Raw genomic sequence first — 23,977 nt, 5'->3', positions numbered from 1 at the left:
CCATCTTGGGCGAAGGCCGGGCGGTTTGCGGGCGAGAGCGCTCCTCCTCCTCCTTGCGGGCCGAGTCCTCGGAGCTTCGGGAGAGATGGCTTTCGTCGATCCGAGCTGTCCGTGGCAGAGCACCGAGGGGGAGCCCAGCCCCGGTGCGCGCCGTTTCCAGTCACGGTGTCCGCGGGCCTCGGGTTGCTGGAAAGTTCCGCTCCGCCCCGCTTTGCTCGGGCCGCACCGCCCGGCCCCGCGCTGCCCTCCCCGGCCCCGCGCTGCCCTCCCCGGCCCCGCTCCCCGGCCGCACACCGCTGGGACGCGCAGGTGGCCCGCCCGCATCGCACCCCCGGCATCACGAGGAGGTCCCCTGAACGCCATTAAAAATAATTGCTCTCCGCGCTGCGGAGTAAAGGGACTCGGGGGAGAGGTTTCACGGGAGTGTTTTGGAGAGCAGCAGCCCGCACGTTGAAAGCAGTGACTGCGGTGCGGTGGGAGGTCCGGGCTTTTCACACGCCGTTTTCGTATCACCCGAGTTATTGCAGGCTCACGCCGCGCCAAGGCATTAGGATGTGGTTTGCGCCGGCATTTTGAAGCGAATGTGCAGAGCGAGGAGGGCCCAGCAGCACGGCCCGCACCCACACCTCGTCTAGACAGGGATTTAAGAGCGACGGGCGGGCTGAGTGCGCGAAGGCCTTGGCTCGCTCTGCACGAGTGAGGGGTGGCAGGGAGTGAAGACCTGAACAACTGCAGGGAGCGAAGCGGCAGCAGGCAGGGAGCTGGGCCCGTCCTCTCTCCTGAACCTCATTCAGAAGAAAGGAGCGGGTCACAACAACCCCAGGGCTGTCAGCTGCAACGGAAGCTGCACGGATAAGTCAGCGTCGTCGTAGTTTGTTTTTCTCGAGGAAAGAACCAAGTTGGAGCCGTTCTCAGCTTGCTGCCTTTTCCCATGAAGCGAGCAGGGTTGAGTTTACCAGTGGCGTACTGCAGGAATTCCATTAAAGAACCTGCCAGAAGGCCTTGAAATTTCTCATACCAAAAGAGAGCTTGTCTTGCTTGCTCCAGAACAAGATACATCTTGTTCCTCTTTAATTTAATCCAAAGTGGATTAAATTCAACAGAATCATGGCAATCTCATTTCGGAATGAAATACCCGTGTTAAACTGTCAGCAGACGAGGCAGCGTGCACACACCAGCGTTGAAAAGACTGAATCAGCTCCTTCCCTTTGGGCCGAGGACGCTGGTTTCCTTCTGCCTTTTTCCACCCTGCGTACAAACTTCTCAGCCTGAGCTTGTTTCACTGTACTATTAACTTCACAGCCTAATTACATCTAAAACGCCTGCGCAGCCACTCGTTAACTAATTAGCAGCAGAGCGTGAAGGAGGATACCCCCGTGATGGTCAGGGATCCCTGCTGCAGGGGGAAGAAAAGAGGAGCAAAGTCAGGAAGAGGAGGGAAGAGGAAAAGTAGTAGAAGTTGCTAGAAGAAAACAGATCCCTCCTCGCCCCATTTTCTGCAGGATACAGAACTCGGGGGCTCAATCCCTGAATGCAGACCATCAAAAAGTTACCCTGCGGGTCCGACTCTCCGGTCTCCCTCTGACACCCTCAGGAAATGTGACTGAGATTGAGAAGTGCATGTGCTCATATCTTTTTTCCCCTTTCTGGCTCAGGAACCGTAATTAAAGAGAAAATCAGGCTCTCTCCCGCCGCAGAGAATATAGTGGCACAGCTGGTTTTCATCTTGGCTAGCAGGCTCTGTCCTCAGGCTACTAAGTGCTGAGTAATTTTTACCAAGCTCTGCTTGCAGATAAATGATGTTCTTCTCTTAGCCGCTGCCAGGCAAAGCTACAAGTACTTGATCTTTTATTCTTTTCTCATAAACTCCTAACATTGAATACTAAAAATGCAGCCAGAGATTTTTCCACTGCCATTTATTCTCAGCGTGGTCACAGCTGTATTACAATTACAGGCACCCACCCATTTGCTGAGGCTCAACTGTAGTTCCTCGTTAACCCGAAGCTTCCAATTAAAGGCTCCTTCAGTTTCATTGATAGTTTGAGCACGCTCTAAGGACTCACTTTTTCTCCCCCTCCGCTCAAAACACGTTCCACGAGCAGGGCAACTGCTTTAAATAACTTACTGCTCATTTTCTGGAAAATCCTGATGTGTGGGTACCAGGCTCAAAAGAAAAAGCCCGTGCCTGACTGCGCAGCCTGGGTGATTCCTCTCACAGCTACGGAATGGCTGGAAGGGTCCCACCGAACACGGCCCAACTGCTGGGCAGGCAGAGCGTGGGTTCGGGCCGACGGAAAGAATCTAGGGAAGCATCACGTGTCGGTCGGATTCACATTTCCTGCAGCGTTTCTACAAAGAACTTAAACCTGCTAAGAAATTGCACGTGAATTAGTTAAAAAATGTAAAATATTAGTTAGTCTTGGCAAGGCTCTTCTGTTCTCCCACCTACCTCCTGCAAGCAGAGCCATGCATGTGGAGCCAGCACATCACAGGGTGGAGGCTGAGAACTTGTAAGAAACACCAGGGCTAATTTTAGAATCATTTCCAGTCACGCAGTGTGAGACCTGGTGAGCAGCAGCACATATCAAGGTACCTGCACGTCTGTCAAAAGCCAGGCTGAAACAGTCTTGATGTCAAAGATATTAAGGCGTAAGGCAAATACAAACTTAGTAAACCAGCACAGAGCCTTCCTAGCGCATACACTGTTCATAAGGGACAGCTGGCTTTTGTCCTGGTAGTGCCAGCCCCTCATCCAAGGGGGATTCCTGTTTAAGCCAGGTATGTGGAAGAAGAGAAGATGGGCACAATTCTGCAAGTCAACATCCATTTAAAAATAATGAGCTTGGAGTAGCTTTTCACTTGAAAAGGGAACTGTCTGAACTGCTTTCATGATAGTGGCGTGTGGAGGGCGTTGTATGCTTGCATCTATCTGTTATGGGTGAGGGTACAAGATTTTAGCCTAAGTTCTGCTTTCACGTAGCATGTTTCTAACATGGCTTAATTTCATGACAGCACTGCAAGCGTATGCCCATTATGGAGGCATCTTGGACTGTCTGCTGCTCTGTCCACGCTCTGTGCTTAGACCTAGCTGTGAACAAGTAGGCTGGGGTACAGTCGTACTTCACAATGGAGAAGCTGGGGGGGAAAGGGAAAGATGGCACCTGGATTCTGACCTGACCTACCGTGCTTTTTTCTCTTGCTAGAGCCCAGGATGGCGGTGGCTGTTTTCTCTCAACCTACAGGAGCGTTCCAGCGCTCACAGTGGAGGTATTTTTTTGCGTGGTACGGTTTCTAATTTTAAGTTTAAAACTAGACTGTAAATGCCTGAAGCCCAAAGGAGTGAACGCGTGCCATCTTTCCATTATTAAAGTCATCAGGCCAAAGAGCAGGCTTCAGTAACTATGTGTCAGAGTGGTGCCAGGAGATGCTGGGGCTGAGGAGTGTTGTGTTACTCGAGCATTAGAGGGAAACAGTCCATATTAACCACTTCACGTGAAGCACTGCTCTTAAACGCGTTGCAAAACAAACAAAACACGGCTTCAGAAGGCATTCACCACATTCGACGCTGACCACACAGGTTTTCATATTTAATAGAAATTAAATTAGTAGCTTAATATACATAACGTGACACTTTCCAGTCCAGCAGCTTTTCAATACTCGCTTTCAAGTCACAGAGCAAATCCTGTACAAAAATGGTATTAAAGAGCAACTGAAGAGTAACACGGTCACTACGACGGCGGACTCAGAAAGGTTAGGTTTATCTGGAGCTACACACGCCAAAGGACACGTAACAACAGCCCCGTTGTGATACAACCATGCATTACCAAGGGACAGATCTACCACCTGCCATGCACACACCTGTCCCTGTGGGGCAGGGAGCAGCGAGCCGGTGCTTCATCGCGCTCCGTAGGCGTAGTAGTAAGGTTCATCGGGGCGGTAGCCATACGCAGTCGCTGGGCGGCCAGGAACTCCCGGAGATTGACCAAAACCGTCAGCTCCCATGCTGGAAAAAGAAGGGAGAGAAACTGTAAGAAGCTGCAGGTTGTTGCGCGGTGGGGAAGGTGCTCTTCCAGCTCTTCCAGCTTCGAGTCTTCCTCATCCTAGGCAGCACTGCTCCATCTTTTCCGCTGGTAAAACAGAAACGCTGCAGAGAAATCCACACAACTCTTGTCCAGGAACAGCAGGCCTGGGAAAAAAAATCACTGCATGAATTCCTTTTTGTTTCCTGAAAGTGAGGAAACGGCAAACGCGCGTTGTGGGATTCAAACAGCTTCTCGGGAGCTGCTGTTGACTTTCAGCTGAAAAGAAAACCCCTAAAGAAACAGCACTCTTCTTTTATGGATGCACCAGCAAAGCTTCGCTTCTGTGACTCAATTTCTCTACCTGTACATGGAAGTTAACGTGTTGTTTCCGGGGAGACTTCAATTACACGTCTTGCAAAACCCACTGGTAACGCTGTCCCTACAGAGCGTATCTGAATAATCCATTTTTTCCCCCAGAAACAGTGCATTTCTGAAGCCCTGGGGCACAGAGCGGGCAGAAATGAGAAAGTGACAATATATGGCATAGCAACAGAGTTCAGCAAAGGACAGCGCTTCTGATGGGTTACGAGACCAGCAAATGGCAGGAAGAATTCATCAAGTACTGAGTGGCTATATTCTAATGAGACACAATGAGCCATTTGTCATACAGAAGAGCATCTTTTACACCTAAAAGTCCCACAGCACAAGAACTGCGTAGGGAAAAGTGGCACATATTTCATGCTCAACAATAACTGTCATGCAGGAGGTAGAGGGAAAACGAGCATTGCTTAAGACTCTGGATTAATGCCTATTCTTAGCTGTGTCACTTTTAAACTTCCACTTCAGCAGGACAAATGGAAAAGGATTCTAATTTATTGTCTGACTAAAGATGCATTGAAAGAAGTTGAACTTCCCTTCTGAAGACTGTCAAAACACAAAGAACCCAAGTGCTTTTGGAGTGGGGAAAAGCTGAACCTCATTACTGCCAATTACACATATGGAACACGGGTTATGCAACAGCCGAGGCCTGGGAAAGAATGACCCATCCAGAAGACATACAATGGGTGGGCCCCAGGCCCTGGCTCACCAAAAAGCTGGCACTGCCCAGCTGGTTGCACTGAAAGGGCTCAGCTGTAGCGCTGGGGGATCCTGTCCAAGCACTTCATCCCTGCCAATGTATTTTCCTCAGATTGTGCCTCTGGGAGGGCCTAGGAAAAGACCCAAGTGCCTGGTTTCCCAGGAAACCAGTTCCCGTATGGGATATTCTGCTAATCACGTGAAGGTGGAAGGCCTGAGGCTGAGACTTGTCCTCTGCAACGGAGGGAACAACCAAGAAGCTCGAACGCAGAGAAAACCATTCTGTTTCACCTGACTGTCTCTGGAGGAACACGGTGCCCTGCAAGTACTTTGCTATTTTCACGTCTGCCTGTCTGTATTTGGATTGGCAGAGCCTCTGTCTCAGAACGTGTACATGCAGCCATCAGTCCGACCCTACGTCTGAGCGGTCCCTTCTGCAGAGCAAAGGGAAGCAGAGCAGCAGTGCTGGCAGCAAAGAGCACTGTGCACACGTGGCTCTGGTTCTGCACCCCCCCCCCCCCCGTCCTCCCATTCCTTCCTCCGAAGTCCAGTTACTCTTTTCTCAGCCCATCCAGAAACGAGCTAGCAACATCTGAGGTGCCTTCTCCAGGCACACAGCAGCTTTCTCCTTAGCAGACCTGAAGCTGTAGAAGACTCCTGGAAGAAGGGATTACAGGGAACCTCCTTACTTTCTGGACGTTTAACTCTTGTCTCCAGAAAGAGCGAACGCGGCGCTCCGACATCACAGCGGTGCCCGCAATCAGAGCCCGTCGCTCAGAGGATGGATGGTCCCTCTGTCTGCTCCCTCGTTAGCGAGGAGCAGCGCTGCGGGTGGGTGCAGTGACAGCGCCGAGCCACGGGGCGGCAGCGCGGCTCTATCACTGCGGGCTATTTCCAGTTCAGCGAGCCTTTATTCAAAGACCTTTTAAATCTATTTACATTGATAAAGAGAGCAAGGAAAATACGGTTTCAATTATATTTCCAGCATATCATTTATATATATATATATATTTCCTTTATAAATGTGTAAGTAATTAGGTAGAGATCCCTAGAGTTTAAGCTTTGAGAAGTATCGCTTATTTCCAAACGGTTTAGACATATGTTAGTGTCCTGAAGAAAACTGGAAGAGATGGATCAGCTGATAACGGCTTTGGATAGTTCAAAAAGTATAAAAAAAGAAAGAACAGAAAATCACATTAAGGCACCTTGACCAAATCACTTCTCCAAATATTTCTCATCAGTAAGTGAACACTTGCCCACGCTTCAAAAAAAAAAAGTTGGCTTCATTTTTACATCTTAGTGCTCTCGAAACACACCAGCTTTGCCTACTGGATTGTTTGGGAGGGCAAACATAGCATCTTCCTCATCCTAGGAAGAGGAGAGACAACCTGTCCTCGTGGATGAAGGAAAAGCCATCGAGTCTGGGCAGCAAAGCTGCAAACAGGCGGCTCTGGACTGAAGTCTGGCTCTGGCACCAGGCTGGCAGGCCAAGGGCAGTGACTCTGCAAGCAGAACCCACGAGCTGGACGCCGGGTTGGAAAACCAAGTCCTGCGGAATGCTTGCCACCCCTGCCAAGAACAGCAGAAGGGCACAGCCAGGAAAGTTGGTAGCTTTCAGCTGTAAACACTTGCTGGCTAATGATTGGCCTGAGATGGTGATTCGTGCCATGTGCTCGCAGATTTATACCAGCAATCAACTTCCAGACTTGCTCCTAGGTAAAGTGTGCTGTTGGCATTATTTACATTGCATCTACACGGAAACTCTGTGCTCAGTAAACCTAGCATCAGCCTGTCTCCCAGAAAGCTGGAGAGGCAATTATGCCATCGAGGCAACAGTACGCGTCCCCACACTGACATTTCTCCTACCCGCGGACAGCGTGGTTCAGCTGGGTGCCCAGCTGCAGCACGTGCAATCCCTGCACTCGTGTAACGGATGTGCACCACGCAGCATCAAACAGAGCTCTCAGATAAATCAGTTACACAGCTGCCTCGATCTGCAAGTTATTTACAGGAGCTTTTCCTCGCAGCGTCACACACGTGCATGCAGAGGGCTCCGTGCTCGCTAACCCAGCGTAACCGCTCGCTTGGGCAAAGCTTACCACCGCGCCTGGAGCTGATGGAGTTAAACACTGAAGTGCACAGCTAATTACTATGTACTGCTAACCTCGGTTGCTGGTTCATTTTGAGACCCTTTAAAATATGAACTGTGTATTTTACCCCTATGCACTCTCTTAATGATTTGTTTTTTTTAGACTGAAATCACTTCCAGCCATCAGTTATACTCGCGGTCTCTACACATGCACTTCTCCAAGCACAAATATTTCTTTTTCCTATTGGTCTGCCAGCCCCTGTCAGAGCAAATTTCACTTTAAACTAAATGCTATGATACTTAAAACCTCTTGGATTACTCGGGCTGCTAGTGTGATCTATGACCTTCCCCAAATGACAGCTGAACTTTCCAATTTGCGTGTTCTGCTGGGGAGCTGAAGAACACATGCCGAAGAGGAAAACGTTCCTGATGTGCACGAGCGAGGAGAGATTTCTTAACAGCTCTGCTTATTGATACTTGCCTCTGATTCGTAACATCCAAATTAACACGCCCATCTCGTATCCTGGGTGCCCTGACGTCATTTAAAAAGCAGACACCAACCAATAGCAGGAAACGCCAGCCAGCATCCCACAGAATCCTTCCTTTCCTCACCCCCTCCCCACTCCCCGAGCCACCAGGACACGCCGGGCTTTGTGCTTTGTCTGGGAGACTGGGCAGCCTCAGGCAGGGCACACACTGTGCCAGCAGCCCTCTGCAGGCATTCCCACAGCAATCTGCAGCTCACCAGGGCCCTGGTAGGCTCTTGAGGTTGGCACTATGATCAGCAGCACCTGGGTGCAGACTGACCACAGAGCAAAGCTGCTTTCTGGAAGTTTTCCTGATGCAACAGACACCTGAGCCTGTCTGCACTAGTGTTCACACTGTTAACGGTGCTGGTGTTGACAAGCTGCTCTAAAATGGGTACTAATTCTTCCAGCATAAGCAGGGCCTCAGAAAGGCAAGTCCCAAGTAAAAACCAACACCTTGACGTTCAGCTGGAAACCCACACGTAGAATGCACAGATCTTGGAGCAAACCCAGCAAGGAACGCTGCTTGGGAAAGAAGCATGGAGCAGCAGGGCAAGGATCGTACCTGAAAGAAAGGTGGTGGCTGCCTGAGTAGGTGAGCGTGGCCCAGCAAGGCAGCCTCGACCTTTGGGGGTCAGTTATCACTTCAGGAGCTTGTGTTTTAGAGCCTAAATTTCTTTCATTGTCATGGCTGGAAGCCTGCAATTAAAGCACCCTGAAATCAGTGTCCATTTCTCAGAGAGAAATGTTACTTGGAGCACATCCAGCACTCCCACCTGATCCACGATTTCAGCTGTTTCTCTTTTCACCCTAAACCTGTTTGAAAGCCCTGACAATCCTCTCCTGATTCTGCATCAACAAGGCTTCCACCAGGCTCATGTCCGAGAGGCTCTCAGCTGCTCAACAGGGATACAAGTTTCAGAGTGAACCCAGGGTCCATCCCTTCTGGTTGCATACGTGAATTGCTTCCACCTGTGCTCCCAGGGCTGGCTGTGCCCCTTCACCAGGTGCTCCATCACTGCTTCAGGCCATAAAGCAGCACTCAGGCTCTTCTTCATCACTAGCAAGAATGCAGAGCTAATGGTGGTGACCGCGTGGAAAAGCAGAGTTTTGTAGCTGAGAACTTGCTCAGTCAGTGTTATTGCGCTCTTTGTATCTGTTGCTGTTTCCAGGAAAATAAACAGGAGGCATTACTTTTGGAGTGACCTACGTATATGCTGCCCAAGACAACTGCTCTTCACTCAGTGTGACCCAGGCAAGCCAGAAGGATGGACACCCTGAGATACCTTGTATTATTGTTTCTAGAAAGCAGTTGTAATGGTCAGAGCAGCCCCCATGTGCCCCCAGACAGGCATCCAGAGTTTGGTGCAGAGCATCCCCGGAGTCCTAATGTTTCATCTTTGTGAACCTACCAGTGTTTGACAGCACCGTTGATAACATATGGTACAGTTACCATCCTACATTTCCATATAAGCTTTCATGCCATAAACCCATCATCTCTAATGCCGTATCAAGTTGCCGTGTATAACAGAGTAAGCTGCATTCAAATGAATGCTGCAGGCTGTGTTTTTCCCCTCGGGAGGTACCAGAGCCGTGGAAACAGAGCACCAGTCCAGACTGATGACAAGCACAGCATAATGACCTAAGCAACTGAGATGCAGCTTACGGACTGTAATACTCACCAACAAGAACTGCAAAGTCTGTGGGCTTTCATCTCCTCTCTTTCTGTTGATACTTGCTACCAACTAAAAAAAAACACATCATAAAACAGTGGAGGCTCCCTTTGCTCAGAGTATAGTGATTGAGAAGATGAGTCTCTGAGAAGATGATTTACTTCTCTGCGCCAGCTACTACTTTGGTTTTGCTTCGCTGGCCATAAATTTTCTGTCCTTCAGAATAAGAACATAAACCATCAGTTATAGAGAAACAGCATACAACTGCAAAGCCTTAAAAACACACAGAAAAACCCAATGTTCTGTAACTGTAGATTCTCCCACTACTGGTAATGACGTTAAACTATAAACCACAAGTCTCTTAAATTCTGTCTCTTACGGCCCCACTTTCTTTCTCCCCTATCTGTGAAGCTTTTTTTCCATACTTTCTATCCCTCGAGCTCAAGTGGGAGGGGAGCTCTGTGGCAGGGACTCTGCCTTTGCACACTAGATCTGCCTTCACGTTCACATTTTAATACTAACCTTCTCTTAATGGTAATGCTGCATCGGCCCAAAAGATAAGAAATGTCAAAAATGAACCCGTGTAGTGCTAATTTAGCTCCCTTATGCATGATACGGCTTTTACGGGTATGATCGTGTCTCCCCTTCCCTGTGATCCAGTTTTTTCACTGCAGTTAATGACTTCAAGCTTTCAGTTGTTTCTGGACTCAGTGCCTAGCTGCATCTCAGCACAATGCTGCTGCTTCTGCCATGTAATTATAAAGAAATGCAAAGTTGACAGTTGTGGATAAGCGAGCAGCGTGTCTTCTGTGCGAGGCTCCAGCTATGCATCAAGCAACAAGCATGCCAAAACTCACGGGTGGGAAAGCAGCGTTTAAAAAATAAATTAGTTAATTCCCAACTAAATGGCAAGAAAGGACTGAGCTAAGAACAAATGGGCTTGCTTAGCCAGATTCAGTCAGAGCCCTGTGTTTTTGAGCGCAGGCCTTGCCATTCCAGCTCTGTGAAGGCAGCCTGACTTGGGCTGTCAGGTACCTGCTGTGCGATCCTGGGCAAGTTGCTCCTTTTCTCCATGACCTTAGTTTCCCATACGGAGTGTGGGCAAAGAAAAACAATCCAAGCATCGTAATGTCACTAAGTGACCTATTACAATAGTGAGAAAACTCAGATTAGATTTACGTAAAGGAAAATACACCTCGATTCTTCTCCAACGCCCCCAAAATAAGTAAGACGACTTTCAACTGGTAGAAAAGCAACCAATCCAAATTACAGCCCTCTGTGCTTCATACAGCCATCCTGTTTCTGTGCAAGGCATAAGAGTAGCTCCACTAACAGTCCCTCAGCCAGCATCACAGCTCTGTCACATGGCAGAGGAGCTTCTCAGCTGTTCTCTACAGGATTTGCTAAAAGGTCAAGTGCGCAGTCAGAGCTGGAACGGAAAGCAAGAGTTCTGCCTTCCCACTGTAGGCCCGACCGAAACATCTCCCATGCTGCTGGCTCAACATCTGGCCAAATCCACTGATTAGATATAGCCATTTCTAAAAAAATTAATTAAAAACTAAAACAAATTAAAAAGCCCTGAGAAGCAGGCAATAAAGTCAAGGAAGATGTCTTTTCCTCTCCCCTCGGGCAGGCCAAAGTACGTGTGTCAACTCCGTACACTGAAGATCGCATTTGCCTTAACCTTTACCTAGTAATACGTCTGGCTTGGGATGCCTTCAAGCCTCTTTTACTGAGCCCAGTGATGTCAGTCGGGTACAGAAGTTTCAGCCAACAGCCTGACCAGAACGAGACCCTGAAGCGGCAGCTTCACCAAGGCAACTCGTCACCGACCGCATCAGCTCAGGAGCGGTCCGCATCTTGCGCATGTTCCTGAGCAGCCTTCCACTTTGCAGATGAGAAATGCTTCTGCTTCCGGTGCTGTGTTACAGAAAAGCACTCCCAGAGAAGCAGTTGAAGCAGCAATACAAGTTCTCGGTGCCCTGGACTGAAGCGTTCCTCGCTGAACAATTACTCCTTTGAATATCTACACAAACCCCTCAAGTCCAAGCACCGCCACGTAGCTCTGCCCTTCAGTACCAATGGGAAAAAGCATTCCCCCTCGTGCACAAACACCCAGAGCCAGGCCAGCAGGCTGATAGGCGTGCTGCCTGCAGGGCTCAGCACCAAGAACCATGCAGCTCAGCAGGGACAATAATCCAGATGCTGGAGCGAAGGAGAGAGAGGCAAAAAATCTGCTCTGCTTTGATTTACAGCTGCGGCCAATAAAAGCTTTCAAAGTCTCTTCTGAAAGTTAACATTACTAGGGGATTTGCAGCGCTCGCTAGAGCACACACACAAAACGCAAGGGGAGCATTATTACCAATGAATCAACATTACATGTTTCTGCCACCACAGATGATTATGCAGATTTGAACCAGTTCTGTGTCTCGGCGCAGGGCTCCAGTGAAGTCTTGTCAGAATTCACCCCCAGTCAGAGATGGTGTCAGCGTAAATCAAGAAGGAGGTAAAGCTCCATGTCCCTTACCACTTTTTTTCTCCCCTCTGGCATTGGCAATGTTAGGGAACGAGCCAGATACAGACACAGATGTTGCATATTTTCTTAGAGATCTCTATCTTGGAGTAGCATTATCACGCAAAAATTTTCAACTTGGAGTGAAATGAAAATCAAACGTATCCAGGCTGAAAGCTGGGTAGGGTGCCGTGGAAACACAGCGACCAAGCTTAGAGGACTCAAAAGCCAGAAGGCAAATGAAACACTGTGCAATTCCTTCTTTAACCCCGTGGTTGAAAACAATCTTCCAGTTCTCCTGAGGGAAGGACGGGCCTGTCACCACGCACGCACGGCTGATAAAGAGAATCCGAGTCAAATTTTAGGATCAACGGAATTTCAACCGTTTGGCAAAAGAAACTGATACGTTACATTAGCTTTTTATACCCGAGACTTGCTTGCAGCACTGTTTGGTAAGGACAGCCACCATTAGAAATATCCTGCTGATATACGGGACTTACAGCCGACTCATGGTAGGTTTAATTTTGAATCCTGCGAGCACGCTTATCCGTAGCGTACAAAACACCCTTCACTTTATTACAGCTTTAAATCTTTCTTCCAGGTCTGGCCTCGCAACCGCTTGTCTTGATAAAATAGGTCACTTGAAAAAGGAAAGCTCCATAAAATGAATTACAAAAACAACAAGATTAAACTGATTGTGCTGTTTTTGTACAGTGCAGCTGAATTCTGCAAATATGCTGCTGGCTGTGGTTTGGCATTTAACAGCGTGCGATCAGTGAGAAGGAGGAAATTTTATTCTCATTAACTGTTGCAGATTTACTGCAGTGAAAAAGGGCTATGTAACCTGAGAAGTGACAGAATGGAAAGATCAAAGCTGCAGTCTGGAAACTAAATAAACCTTCTGGCTACTTCCTGCAAGGAAAATTCACTCTGGCAATGTAAAACAGAGTCCAGTTAAAAACTACTCTCAGTTTTATGAGCTGTCACAGCAGCTTGAGTGGTTTGGACCAGTCAAGTTTAGAACATTATATTTCCTTGTTTTTGTCTCAGATACTTCTGTAAGCAGTTTTATAGTTTCTTTTTCTTTTCTTTCTTTCTTTTTTTTTTATTTTAAAGAGAAAAAATTCTTCTCCTTTGGTTGAAATCGAGAAGGTCACAGCTAAACTCATTAAAAACAGGCAGGTCTTCATTTGCACATTCCATTCCCGTTTACTACGTTTTAATATTTTACTTTGAGATTTATAAGCAATGTACATTTGCTTTAATAACTCTTCCGCATTCTGTTCACTTATTGTTTAATATAAGTGCAAATCAGTTTACAGAGCCCAGATGGCTTGTAACCAGGGAGCCAGCCTATTCCTAGCAGCACATCTGGAGGGACAGAGCGGCAGACAGAACGTGGGAATTAATTAATGTTACATTTCAAAAGAGACAGACTCAGGTTTGGGGGTTTTTTTGGTAAGACATTCCAAAGGAGTTGAGCTAACTGCTGCAGCATTTTGGCATTCTTTTAACATTCTTCATAGCCACCTAAACCGTGTGGGCTCAGTGAGGCTAAGCGCAGGTGGAATAAAATGACTGCGAGTGAAGGAGGCCCCAGCATCTGATATTCCAGAGGAGCTGGAGTGCATTAAAACCTCAATGCTAACTCTTCCCAAACGGCATCTGCACCGTGCTGAAGGCAAAAAAAAATAAAAATAAAAAAAAAGTCACACCTTTAAAATATTCCTAAGCAAGCTATTGTGCCTATTAGCATACTAGGGCAATTGTTCAGAGCAATTAAATAGCCCTTACAGTAAATTAAATGAGTGCAACACGATCCTGCATGATTACGGACCACACACCTCGGAGCAGTGGTGTGGTCCAGGGCAGCGAGCAGCGGGGAGAGCTCTGCTCTGCTGGAGCCTCTGGCACCTGAGTTGGGATGAGCAACCCCTCCCCTTGCCCCTGCACCCCTGCACACCTTGGGCTCTCTGTGGCCAGGGCCACGTGCTGCGCTGCAGACGTCAGCTGCCCGCTGGGAAGCTTCTCCTGCTACAGACCGAGGACACAGGAATAATCAAAAAGCAAGCGAGCACATGAAGAAGTTGCTGTATAAAGAAAACTGTTTAAGAAGAACGTTGTCCTTCTTTGGATATTCCCAAATCGCAGGTAGTGCTGGAGCCATTCCCTTGTGCTGCAGTAATGGAAACCCCTACGGGGCGGCAGATCCTGCTTCCTTCCCACTATCTTTGTATGCAGGATCTTCACTCCGTGCATTTGTACCACCCAAACAGACGCTGCTTGGATGAAGAAAAAGAAATGGCTGAACTGACCTGGCTGGTGCACATGAGCAGATCATAAAGGCAGCACTCACCAACTCTGCATGCTTCATCATGCTACGTCCAGCCATACAGGGCTGCATCTGAAACCTAGTGAAAACTTCCTGATCACACTGAGTATGTCTTGCCAAAAACTTAACGTGCAGACAGTTGGGACAACAGAATATGATGAAAAGAATATATATGACTGCTACAACTAGCAGCATTTTTGTGGGATAAAAAAAACAACAGAAAACCCTATGTGTCTCGAGAAACTCCATTGGTTCTGGGCGCCTCTTTAAGGCCTTTGCAAATTCATTTCAGTGGGATTTACAATTTGCTAATACCGATGTGTGATAAACTAATAAAAATTGCCTACAAGGTTATAGGCCCAATTTACTAGTAAAAGCTAATTCAGTTCTCCTGGGAAATGCAAATTAAATGGCATCCAAATGGTAGAAGCTGAGTACAACATTCTCTCTGCATTGCAGGAACATGGGGTTTTTGTTATTGGTTTGTTTTTTAGATAAAGCTTAAGAATGGAAAAGAAAAAGTAACACAGAACTGAATAACACCACTACAATAAAGCACTGGAAAGTAGAATCTTAAATTCTACACGCTTCTACTTCCATTCCTGTTTTCTGCTTCAGTAAGTTCATCTCTGAGTCCCACCTCTAAGGCAGAAAAGCATTCAAACTGCCAGAAAAGGAAGACTCTGTCTTTTTTAAAGGCAAACAAAACCCAACAAACTCCACCTCTTCCTGTCTACTCATGCACCAGTTTTTCCAAGACAGCACCTCACTGCTGAAGGGCTGGGAAGGGAGCTCAGACTTCAAAACTAAGTGCCTGATAGTGACCACGGGTGTTTTAAAGGGATGCAATAGGTGAGATGTGCTCCATAGCACAGCTCCCAACTCCAGTCTTTACTTCGGAAGCAGGTTCTTAATATCAGAAAGGTATCTTGTAGCATTTAGAAACTAAGCAAGAGATGAAATCCTAACTTCAGTGCTTGAGGACAACAAGACGGGACTGCTTTCTGTAAATCTGATTGAAGATGATGATCTACATGGAAGACAGCTACAAATGCTGACAGAGGAGATAAACTGCACGTACAACAAATTAAAAAAATTGACAAACATTTATAAAGGGCCTGTTTGCCAGGATATGATGCAGCTGATGTATCTGACTGGAATGTGAGCTATTCAGCTGTGATGTGACTGAGAGCCTGCAGAACACTGCAGAAATTAACAGGAATGGAGGGGTACAGCCCTACCCTGGTCCCTCCCCTAAGAACATGCACATCTGATATTTATCAGGGTACCCAAGCAAAAAAGCCTACGGATATGACTACTCTTGCCATTCAGCACAGGCTGTTAGTACATGCAGACGTTACTTGGGGGTAGCTTAGCTAGAGAGAACTGAAGCCACAGGGACAACGTCCCCTGTACTGCCACCAGCACTTACGGCCACGTATTAAGCCAGTGAAGCCCACACCACCAGTTCCTGCCAACCCAAGACACAAAACGTAGCTTATGTATGCCCATACCTCCCAACAACAGACACAGCTTAACTGAACTTAACGGAGAGCAGCCTGCAAGGTCTTGGCTCCACGCAATTAACTCACAACATACCACAATGACCTACCATGGAGAAACAGCTACAGATTTGGGTTGCAAATCCAGGCAAGAACAAAGATGTCCCATCAAGGACAGAAACAGAGAGCCATCCCATAAAAACCGAGTCTGTTTGACATGCCAAACCTCACTGCTTCCTGGGAAGACGCTTCAATCGGATCTCTGCTGAGAGGACAGATGAGTTCCCACACCAGGAACTGCACACACACAGAAATGCCTTGTCTCACTGAGAACTAAGAGTGCAGCAGCAGCTCTACCACGTTTTATAATGAGGTTAAAGGATTCTGTATTGGAGAAAACTACCTCTGGAAGGAAAAAAAAAAAGAGATCTGGCTAGCTCCAGCATTCCTAACTATTCATCTCTCTAAAGCTACAGAAAGACAGAACTTGGGAACTCTGATTAAGATTTTACAACAAATTGGCTTTCGCGCTTGAAGTTTGTACTACTATCTAGTTACAGCTGGGAAAGGTTAAAAAGATTTTTCCCCAGTGGGAAAGGAAAATACTGTGGAAATCTCCATTAGAAGATATTTAGCCACTGCTATTATGCCTGTGTTTTAAGAAATAATTTCTAGAAAGTAATTAAAATCTGAGAAACGACCTAGATTCCTGAAGATCTCTTTCAGCTGGTCTTTCTCCCTTGCAGCTCAGACACCAAGCTGTCATCGCTTCAGCCAAAGGTGAGGGATTTTTTGTTTGCTGCAATCGTAAAGCTTTCACTCTGTATTAAGAGCTACCAGAAGCAGGAGCCCCTAAATACAGATTTTAGTGACAGATGAAAATTGCAAACCTGTGCCTAATGCACGTTTGCTTCTGAAAGACAGTACGACGATTCAAAGCTGATAATCTAATCACAGCCTTTTCCCTAGCCAATGAAAAAACCTGGATACAAGCTGTCAAAACAGCCTCCTCGGCCATGTATTTTCTGCTGAATGGAAAACATACCTTGTCATCTGTTTGCACTCTGCTCCAAAGCTTGGAAGAAAACGGGAGATGCTGTTTATGTATTTTATCACTCCTGTGTACCTTGTATTCCGAAACAATTCCATTTATAGATACCTTACATAACAGTATTACTCTATTCAGAATATAGTTCCGAAAGAAGAGCTTTAATCTAATGCTGTGAAACTCACAAGATGCATTACAGCAACAAAACATTTCTATTTCTAACAACATCTTGGATCCCTAAAGTGATGCTGGCTGTGTTAAAGAAAATGCAAACTTTCCAGGTCTGTGCTTACGTGCAACTTCTCCTTTCTGCTGACAAATACCAGAAACAACAATTATCCTCACCTGCTTTATGATGTGACAAGAATAGCATGCACATAGATTTACAAAACAGATTCAGGGCTAGATACTTCTACAGTTCTTTTCAAAGTTCTTCTGCACTGCAGGAACTCATCGTGCAAGGCAGCATTCTCACCTCTGACAGTAGCCAGTACTCTGGTTTTCAAAGGGAAGTCCAAGCAACCCTATAAAGGGAAAGTAATGTCTTTGAAAAACTCAACCCTTGGGATATTCCACCTGGTTTGACAAATCTGTAGATGTTCTTACTGCTAATACTATTACTTCATGCTTCCTTGTTAAAAAATAATGGGGAAAAAAAGCCCTGTGCTAGCCCAGGTGCATAAAAGCACCTCAACTTTTTATCTCCTGCTTAATTCTTGCAGAAAAAAGACTTCTCTACCCACATAAGACTGTGCAGCACGTCTGGGTATGGAGTTACTGTGTCTCCTAGGGCAGGGACTCCACAGGAGACCACAGCGATGTCCATGCTGCGTTACAAGGAAGTCAGTAATTTCATTGATTACATATCTATATGCATCTGCTGCTCCAATTCCCCTGAATTTTCTTGAATGCAACTTGGTGGAACTTCAAAGGCAGTCCCTGGACCTCTGCTAGAACTAACATCCTACAGCCAAAGCAGCACATGGCTTTCACCATCTGCTCCACGCAGCACAACCGGTGTAACAATCCGATACACGGCAGCTGCTATGGGCTGACTTTCCTCGTACAGGTATTCCTGAATATTGCTTACGGTGAAAATCTCTTAGGCAACTCGAGTTCAGTTGCGGTCTTTCAAAACTGTCCTCACAGATCCCTTTCTTTGGCTCCAAAAAATTAGGCTGGTGATCAGACAGGCTTCAGCCCCAGTAAGGCCTCCCTTATAAATGCACTGGGAGCACCAACACAAGTTCAGTACCAGCACAGTTTCTCAGTGATATGCAGGAACTAGAAAGGTCGGGTTTTACGGCTGACTTGTAAGTACATCGATGCAGGCTCTCCTGAAGACAAGAGGAAGTCCTGATCCAGTGTAAGCACGACAAGGAGGCTAAGAAATACCATCAGAGAAATTAAAGAGCTGATGCATTCTACCTCTTCCTTACAGGACTGCAGAAAAGAGAAGAAAGCATTACTCAAAGCTGAGTAGAAAGAAGTCACCTCGTGGTCGTCACCTACCTCCAGTTTCTCAGGGCACACACGGAAAAAGCTTCCTCACCAACTCGTCCCATTGCTCAGTAAACAACTCTTTCTACTACAGAATAATAAAGCCTAATATAAAAAAAATCAAGACCAGAAGACACAGACACAACAACTAAACGCATAATAAAGTATAACAAACGAGAAGACTGAAAAACATGCATTTACTCATTATAAAGCCAGCCCCCTTCAAACTCACCAACAAAAATGTTACCATTAACTGACAATCATAGCTCAGCTTTCTTTTAAAACGTTTCTGAAAACATACCCAAATATTAATAATAGAAACACGATCCATTTTTATAACAAAAATCTAGATTTATTAAAAGCTGGAACTGGTTGAAAACAAATCCCTGACATAAGGTTCTTGTTAGCTTTAAACTGTAAGCATAAAAATACCCTAGAATTATGTTTTGGTATGGATGAAATGTACACTATATAACACATAAAAAGAGCCTTGACTTGCTGCTATTATTTTTAATTAGGGTCTCTAGCACGTATGGTTTTACCTTCCAACACCAATTCAAATTTGGGAAAAGGGAGGGTCTGACTCTTCAAGCTCACGGGACTGGCAATTCCACGGCTCATGCCTCAGAGCAATAATGCATTTTACATTAGCTCTAAGCATCAGGAAATCCTGGCTTCTGGCGCCAAGAAGTTCAAAACGATAATGACACACATCTGAAAACTAGGATTCGCCGTCCGACTGCCAGTATCTATTCTATCAAACAGTTCAGCCCCGCTCTGCTACAAGTGGGACGGAACGTTTGCAGCACTACACGCTGTTTCCAATTAGCCTGTGTCTGGTCTGCAGATAAATCCGTGGAGCAATCATACAGAAAAAAGCTTTCCTAGAAAACAGAATTGTAATGAGAAATCTGAATATTTACAGGGGCTATCAACGGCGGGCGATTACTAAGTTTGTAGTTAGTCAAGCTAGTTTTTGTCTGTCCTCTGTTATTGAGGCGGGCCTCCAAAACCCCTGGAGACACGACAAGGAAATGGTACAAATGTTTATTTTAATTAAGGATATACCAGGTATACTTTGCTACTCATTTTAGTTGGAAGACAATCAGATTAAAACGCATCTTACTAAAGCAGCTCTCTGAAAAGGGCTTGAAATTTGAGGCTGAGTGATCTACTTTAACTCTAACCCATGGACACTCAAGATTCTTCCCAGAAGAGACAAAGACTGTCAAGATTACATAGCCATGGAGTGTTCTAGTTAACACAGAAACCTGTTGTCTCCTGGGTTGCGCATCTATGTTAAAGCTGAGAACTATGAGCTGCACAGTAAGACTCCGTATAGCTCACACTTTTGTCACCTTCTCCATCACCAGCACGCCCTGAGATGAAGGCTGCCCATTTGGAAACCATCAGATGACATGGTGTACGCCAATCTATCACTAACCCCTTCATTAAAGCGTTAATCATGTGTTTCATAAATATGTTAACAACATCGCTCTTACTGGAGGTTTAGCAACAAAATTACTTGGCAAGCAACTCTTCCTGGATTTTGTGCCAGTATCCCCTTCTCAAACATAAGCTGCACACGAAGGGTTCCACACTGATATGAACTTGATCCTTTCTGAGTATAAACATCATTTTCCCCCTCAAGGAAACTCATCTTTTTACTTCTCCCCGATTGGAGGATTTCAGTTATTTTTATTTCTTCCTAGAAACTTTGCCATCATTGCAACCTTGCTTAACATTCAGCTTTCTGGTGTATTACAGGTAAAATGAAGAAATGAGTGTAACCTTCCATTGCCCCTTGAAAACTACAAGAAGCCAAGGTAAGAGAGAAAAAAAAACTTTTGCTTCAGCTGTGCATAGTGTAAATTGTTCATATTTTACAAATGGTGACTCGAGTTGTAAGCATTGAAAACAATGCTTGTACTTTGGAAGGCAACAACCACAGTTCTGGGCATGTTCAAATAGCATCAAGTTAAATTGAATCCTGTGTTTGAAGTACTTCTTACTACAGAGTGCGTGTCATTGTGTATTTACAGACAATAACATGTCTATAAAAGGTGTTTCCTAAACCCTTCATGACCGACACAGAAAAAAACCCTCTTCTTTGAAATAGGTCTTTTCTATTTTGAATCTGTGGGAGAAGTCTACTCAGAAATGCAAACAGCAAAAGGTTGCTAAACACAGGGAAGGAGAGGTCATTGACCAGTGGGACAGCTCAAAAAAACACAAACACCTCCAAGAAGCCAAGGCAAAACAGGTCTCTTTAGCTCATTTACCCAATCTCCAAAGTAAACACCATGAGTAACAGGACAGAGAATATTTTGGGAAGACTTACAGCAAAGGGAAATAAGTGCAGAAGTAGCTTTAGTCACTGAGAAGCTTATTTTCAACATTTTAAGACTACAGGAAAAATATTCTTCTAGGCAATCAACACAAATATCTCTAAGTAGGTCCAAAAAACAATGTCTGAGTGCTGCAGTAATTGTCATAACGTAGTTACTTGTCTGTTATAGTTTTACTTCTCTGTAGCTTTTGGAAAACTATTGTGGATTGTAATAGGTATATTAACATGTTGAAAAAACCACGCAATTCAAGAAGGCAGACCAAAACTGCATTTTCAGTGTCAGTCACTTCCTTTACAAGAGCAAGAACTGAACAACACGAAGCCCTGTAGAGAAACTTGATCGGCCATTTTCTGTTGTGGACTTTATGAGCCTCAGGGTTCCCTTCCAGCTCAGGACATTCTTTGATTATACATATTCTTTACAAACAACAACTCACCTGCTAGAGAAGGGATGCTGCCCAACCAGGTCTCCATTTTGAAGATGGTAGTCACTGAAGAAATCTGGACTCACTGCTCCATCGGGGGCTATTAGGCCATCTACAAAAACAAGAAAGATACGGAGATTGTAAGGAGGAGCGTGATTTCAAGGCAAGTGGGCAACATATTCTGTGCTGGTTTGTCTCAGAAACCCGTTAGCAACATGGAATATTTCCGGGAGGAATGCCAAGCAACAATAACACTGAAAAAGAGCAACTTCAGCTACAACAGAAAATTCACCGGCACTCCACAACTAGCCTAGTGCCCTAAAAAAAGCTGTACCTAAGAAAGGTTCTCTTACCTCTTCACCTTATGGTCTGGAGAGACTATATCAAGAACCATACTGTCTGCCCCATCAATGAAAGTGAGCACGGGGGAAAAAGTAATGAGAAGGGTCAAACACAGGTCTACAGCAACAGCAACAAAGCAGAAGAGCAACAAAGGTTTTAATTCATCAAGGCTCTGCCTTTCACCACGGTATCTTTTAAAATTGGTTGAGGAAAACAAACAAAAAACAAGAACAGGAAAGCAGCTTCAAAACCAATTTTTTTTTCCACAACCCCTATTTCAGTGTCTTCTTGCTATTTATTCCCTAGAAGAGTGCTCTTTTTACATGATGTACACACAAGAACATAAATTACTGTATTTTTCCTTCCTTTATATTAAAAGCATCAGCATATGAAGATGTAAACATCTGTAAGGGCAGTAGTATTCCTTAAAGGCTTTACAGTCTGCTCGCTTTATGAAGAGAAGGAAATCAGGGGCTGACATCTTCCCTCCGTTACATCAGCATAAATCCAGAGCATCTTTGAAGCGAAGTCAGTGGACTGACCCCAGCTGAATGAGAGCCCAGCTTAACTCTTTCCTCTTCCCATCCCCAGAACTCATTCCTTGTTAATATTAAGGGCACAGTTATTACCTGGTAATTAATATTAGGCTCTCGCTAGGTAAAACAATTTCATTAAAACAGACCCTCTCTCTGTTTGTTTCCATTACTGTATGAAAGAGATCCCAGCCTCATAGAGCAGCAAGCAGCCCAATAAGAACCGGGCACAAACAGGTACATTCTGACGGACAATTTAATGGTTTACCAGAGGAGAGAGATTCCTAATGACTAGGAAGTTACAAATGCCATTCCACTTTAAAGAACGAGAGATAAGAGCCAGGGAATCACAGGCCACGTAGCTTAACCTCTGCGGTTTCAAATCTACTAAAACTGCCTGTGCAGGAAGCAGTGGGAAGTTACTTACAGACACATGGGCTTAAAGATGACGACTCAGGCATTCAAACAAATCTCCCTGTGCTTTATGAATTCACCTGATGTTTTTTGAAGATAATATAGTGACAAATGATAAAAGGAATAGTATTGACACGTCTAGATTTCCAACAGACATTTGAGGAGGTGCTACAGAGACTCACTGAGAAGATAATATCTCATGGGAAAGTGACCAAATACAATGCAACAGATTGTAAATGAAAAATGCTAGCCACGATCAGACTACGTTTTAGCAGCATAAGGTAGCTGTCAATGGCTATATTCTAATTGTATACATGTGCATGCAGTACGTGAAAGGGTATTACTTGACAAGCAAATATCGTGGCACAGATCTGTATTACTGTCTTTCAGCACATTCAGATAGACACGAACGCTCTGCGATAGCGTAAGAATGCGAAAGGACCAAAGAAAAAGGGAGGGAAGCTGAAATGGCTGTTATTGACACGTGCCAAAGTTCCCTATTTGTGCTTTTTCCACATTAGCATTTTTGCACTTGTAGCATTTCAGAGGAAAAGCCATCAAACAAATGATTTAAAGCAAATACACTTCATAGCATCTCGCTTCCTTTCTATCAATAAAGCAAGCATTATATTTTCCACTCTTAGACCAGAGTTACCACTGCTTAAAATGTCTTCACTCAAGAGTGCTAACATTGAAGCCATAGCGCTCAGTTACGGCTCCCATGAATTTACAAGAAAAAGGAAGCACATGGATATCATCAGCGGCATATAACGTGATTACAGTTAAAGGACCATCTGTTGTTATGTACATTTCAACACAAATTAGGGTTAAGCACCTTCAAAGCAAAGGAGACACCAAACTCAACGGTAACTTCAGAGATTCTACCGAGTTTTTGAGGTAGGGTTAGGTCACTTTTCAAGAGATATTTGATTTACCATTCCAATAGGAACACATCTCGTCAACAGTGAATCTAGAATTGTTGTGGCTGAGGACAGGTATGTACTGTGTGTGAGCTATCAGTGCAGATCACCACAATACAAACATGTTATTTCTGACTGCACAAAGACTTTTTTTTTCCTTCCATTTCTGACCAACTAACACTCTGTCCTTCAGAAACCCAAAGGCTTACTCCAACTGGCACGACAATCTGTAGCTTTTTCAAAGAAATATTATGTCCCTTCTGGCCACATCTCAAAAGTATAAATGTGGCAGAGTTCAGAAGCACACCATTACTGGCACTTGCTGGAAGGAACTTGAAAAGGGAATCTGCATTTTGAATATATTCCCTTAGTCTTATACTTTCTAAAACAAAAGCATTTTTCAGACATCTGCAGAACGTATCACTGGAAATCTGCCTCTCCTTGCTGGTCAAGTATCAATTCCAACACAAAAAAAATCTTTGTTCAAATAGCATTAAGCCTGCAACATAAATGATTAAAAACCAGGAAACTGGCTGCTAACGGTGACACTCCATTTCTAGGTCATAATGTTCAGAAAATAAGCAGCCCTGTGAAACGAGCAAAGGTTTGTTGCCTGTAAAGGGGACACCACAACAGGCACACGGGCACGTCTCTAACTCAGGAAGCCTGACACAGACTCGATGTAAGAAGAGAACCCGGTTCCGTGCTACA

The 23,977-nt window shown here is 45.3% G+C and overlaps 1 protein-coding gene and 2 long non-coding RNA genes across 5 annotated transcripts in view; 1 reads left to right on the top strand and 2 right to left on the bottom strand.

Moving 5' to 3' along the window:
• LOC110402354 lies at positions 1,832–2,590 on the bottom strand. The gene is made up of 2 exons (XR_002441051.1): positions 2,450–2,590; positions 1,832–2,369 (listed from the first exon to the last, which is right to left on the bottom strand). It is a non-coding gene; the product is annotated as an uncharacterized LOC110402354 (long non-coding RNA).
• Positions 2,612–23,977, top strand: part of LOC110402353 — a 28,096-nt gene continuing 6,730 nt past the window's right edge. Inside the window, exons 1-3 of the long non-coding RNA XR_002441050.1 lie at positions 2,612–2,778; positions 3,204–3,267; positions 20,050–20,108. This is a non-coding gene — a long non-coding RNA (uncharacterized LOC110402353). The remainder of the gene's footprint in view (positions 2,779–3,203; positions 3,268–20,049; positions 20,109–23,977) is intronic.
• Positions 3,559–23,977, bottom strand: part of KIFAP3 (kinesin associated protein 3) — a 65,162-nt gene continuing 44,743 nt past the window's right edge. For 2 of the 3 annotated variants that reach the window (XM_021404333.1, XM_021404334.1), the window contains exons 19-20: positions 21,070–21,169; positions 3,559–4,003 (exon numbers count right to left, since the gene is read on the bottom strand). In XM_021404333.1, coding sequence (XP_021260008.1) covers positions 3,895–4,003; positions 21,070–21,169 — 209 coding nt within the window. In that variant the 3' untranslated portion in view covers positions 3,559–3,894. Of the gene's footprint in view, positions 4,004–9,432; positions 9,461–21,069; positions 21,170–23,977 lie in introns of those variants that run through there. The other variant, XM_021404335.1, reaches the window with a different exon arrangement.

Source organism: Numida meleagris, chromosome 7, assembly GCF_002078875.1.
Source record: "Numida meleagris isolate 19003 breed g44 Domestic line chromosome 7, NumMel1.0, whole genome shotgun sequence".
Lineage (NCBI taxonomy): Eukaryota > Metazoa > Chordata > Aves > Galliformes > Numididae > Numida > Numida meleagris.
The sequence above is the reverse complement of the archived record's forward strand: the minus strand, read 5'-3'. Positions and strand labels throughout refer to the sequence as shown.